This window comes from Scyliorhinus torazame, chromosome 2 (genome assembly GCF_047496885.1).
Source record: "Scyliorhinus torazame isolate Kashiwa2021f chromosome 2, sScyTor2.1, whole genome shotgun sequence".
In the NCBI taxonomy this organism is placed as follows: Eukaryota; Metazoa; Chordata; class Chondrichthyes; order Carcharhiniformes; family Scyliorhinidae; genus Scyliorhinus; species Scyliorhinus torazame.
The window spans coordinates 4132846-4133507 of NC_092708.1; the positions used below are offsets into that span (position 1 = coordinate 4132846).

Genomic DNA, 662 nt, shown 5'->3' on the forward strand with positions numbered 1-662 from the left:
CTCTCTGTCTCTCTCTCTTTTTCTCTCTCTGGGTCAGTCATGGATTGACGACCAGTTACTCTCCTCCCAAATGATTCGTGACACCTTTATTTTCAATATTCCGTTAAAGGAGATTACTATTTGGTGCACAAGTCCCGAAATCCTCAGCAAACAATTGAGGAATCTGTCTATCCGATCAGGAGAAACATTTCGCTCACGGGGAGGTTCACTGTCATTGGAGCAGAACAACAGGAGGATGCCATTTAGTCTCTGCAGTCTGTTGCAGCATTCAGCCAGACTACACTGGTCTGAATCTTCATTCCATCTCCTGGTCTGTTTGTGTGTCAGTGTGGTTCAGTGTGCAACACAGTTAGATCCCAATCATACCGATTGGGGTTTTTAGTGCTTGAGCTCAAAGATCAAAGCTGAAACTTCAGTACAGGAGCCCTGCACTGTCAGAGGGTCAGTACTGAGGGAGTGCTGCACTGTCAGAGGGTCAGTACTGAGGGAGTGCTGCACTGTCAGAGGGTCAGTACTGAGGGAGTACTGCACTGTCAGAGGGTCAGTACTGAGGGAGTGCTGCACTGTCAGAGGGTCAGTACTGAGGGAGTGCCGCACTGTCAGAGGGTCAGCACGGAGGGAGTGCTGCACTGTCAGAGCGTCAGTACTGCGGGAGAACTGCA

The 662-nt window shown here is 49.8% G+C and overlaps 1 protein-coding gene across 1 annotated transcript in view; it reads left to right on the forward strand.

Moving 5' to 3' along the window:
* Positions 1 to 246, forward strand: part of atg9a (ATG9 autophagy related 9 homolog A (S. cerevisiae)) — a 103859-nt gene extending 103613 nt beyond the window's left edge. The window contains exon 14 of the mRNA XM_072468113.1: positions 110 to 246. Within this exon, the coding sequence (XP_072324214.1) occupies positions 110 to 246 (137 nt within the window). The remainder of the gene's footprint in view (positions 1 to 109) is intronic.
* Positions 247 to 662: the final 416 nt, after the last annotated feature.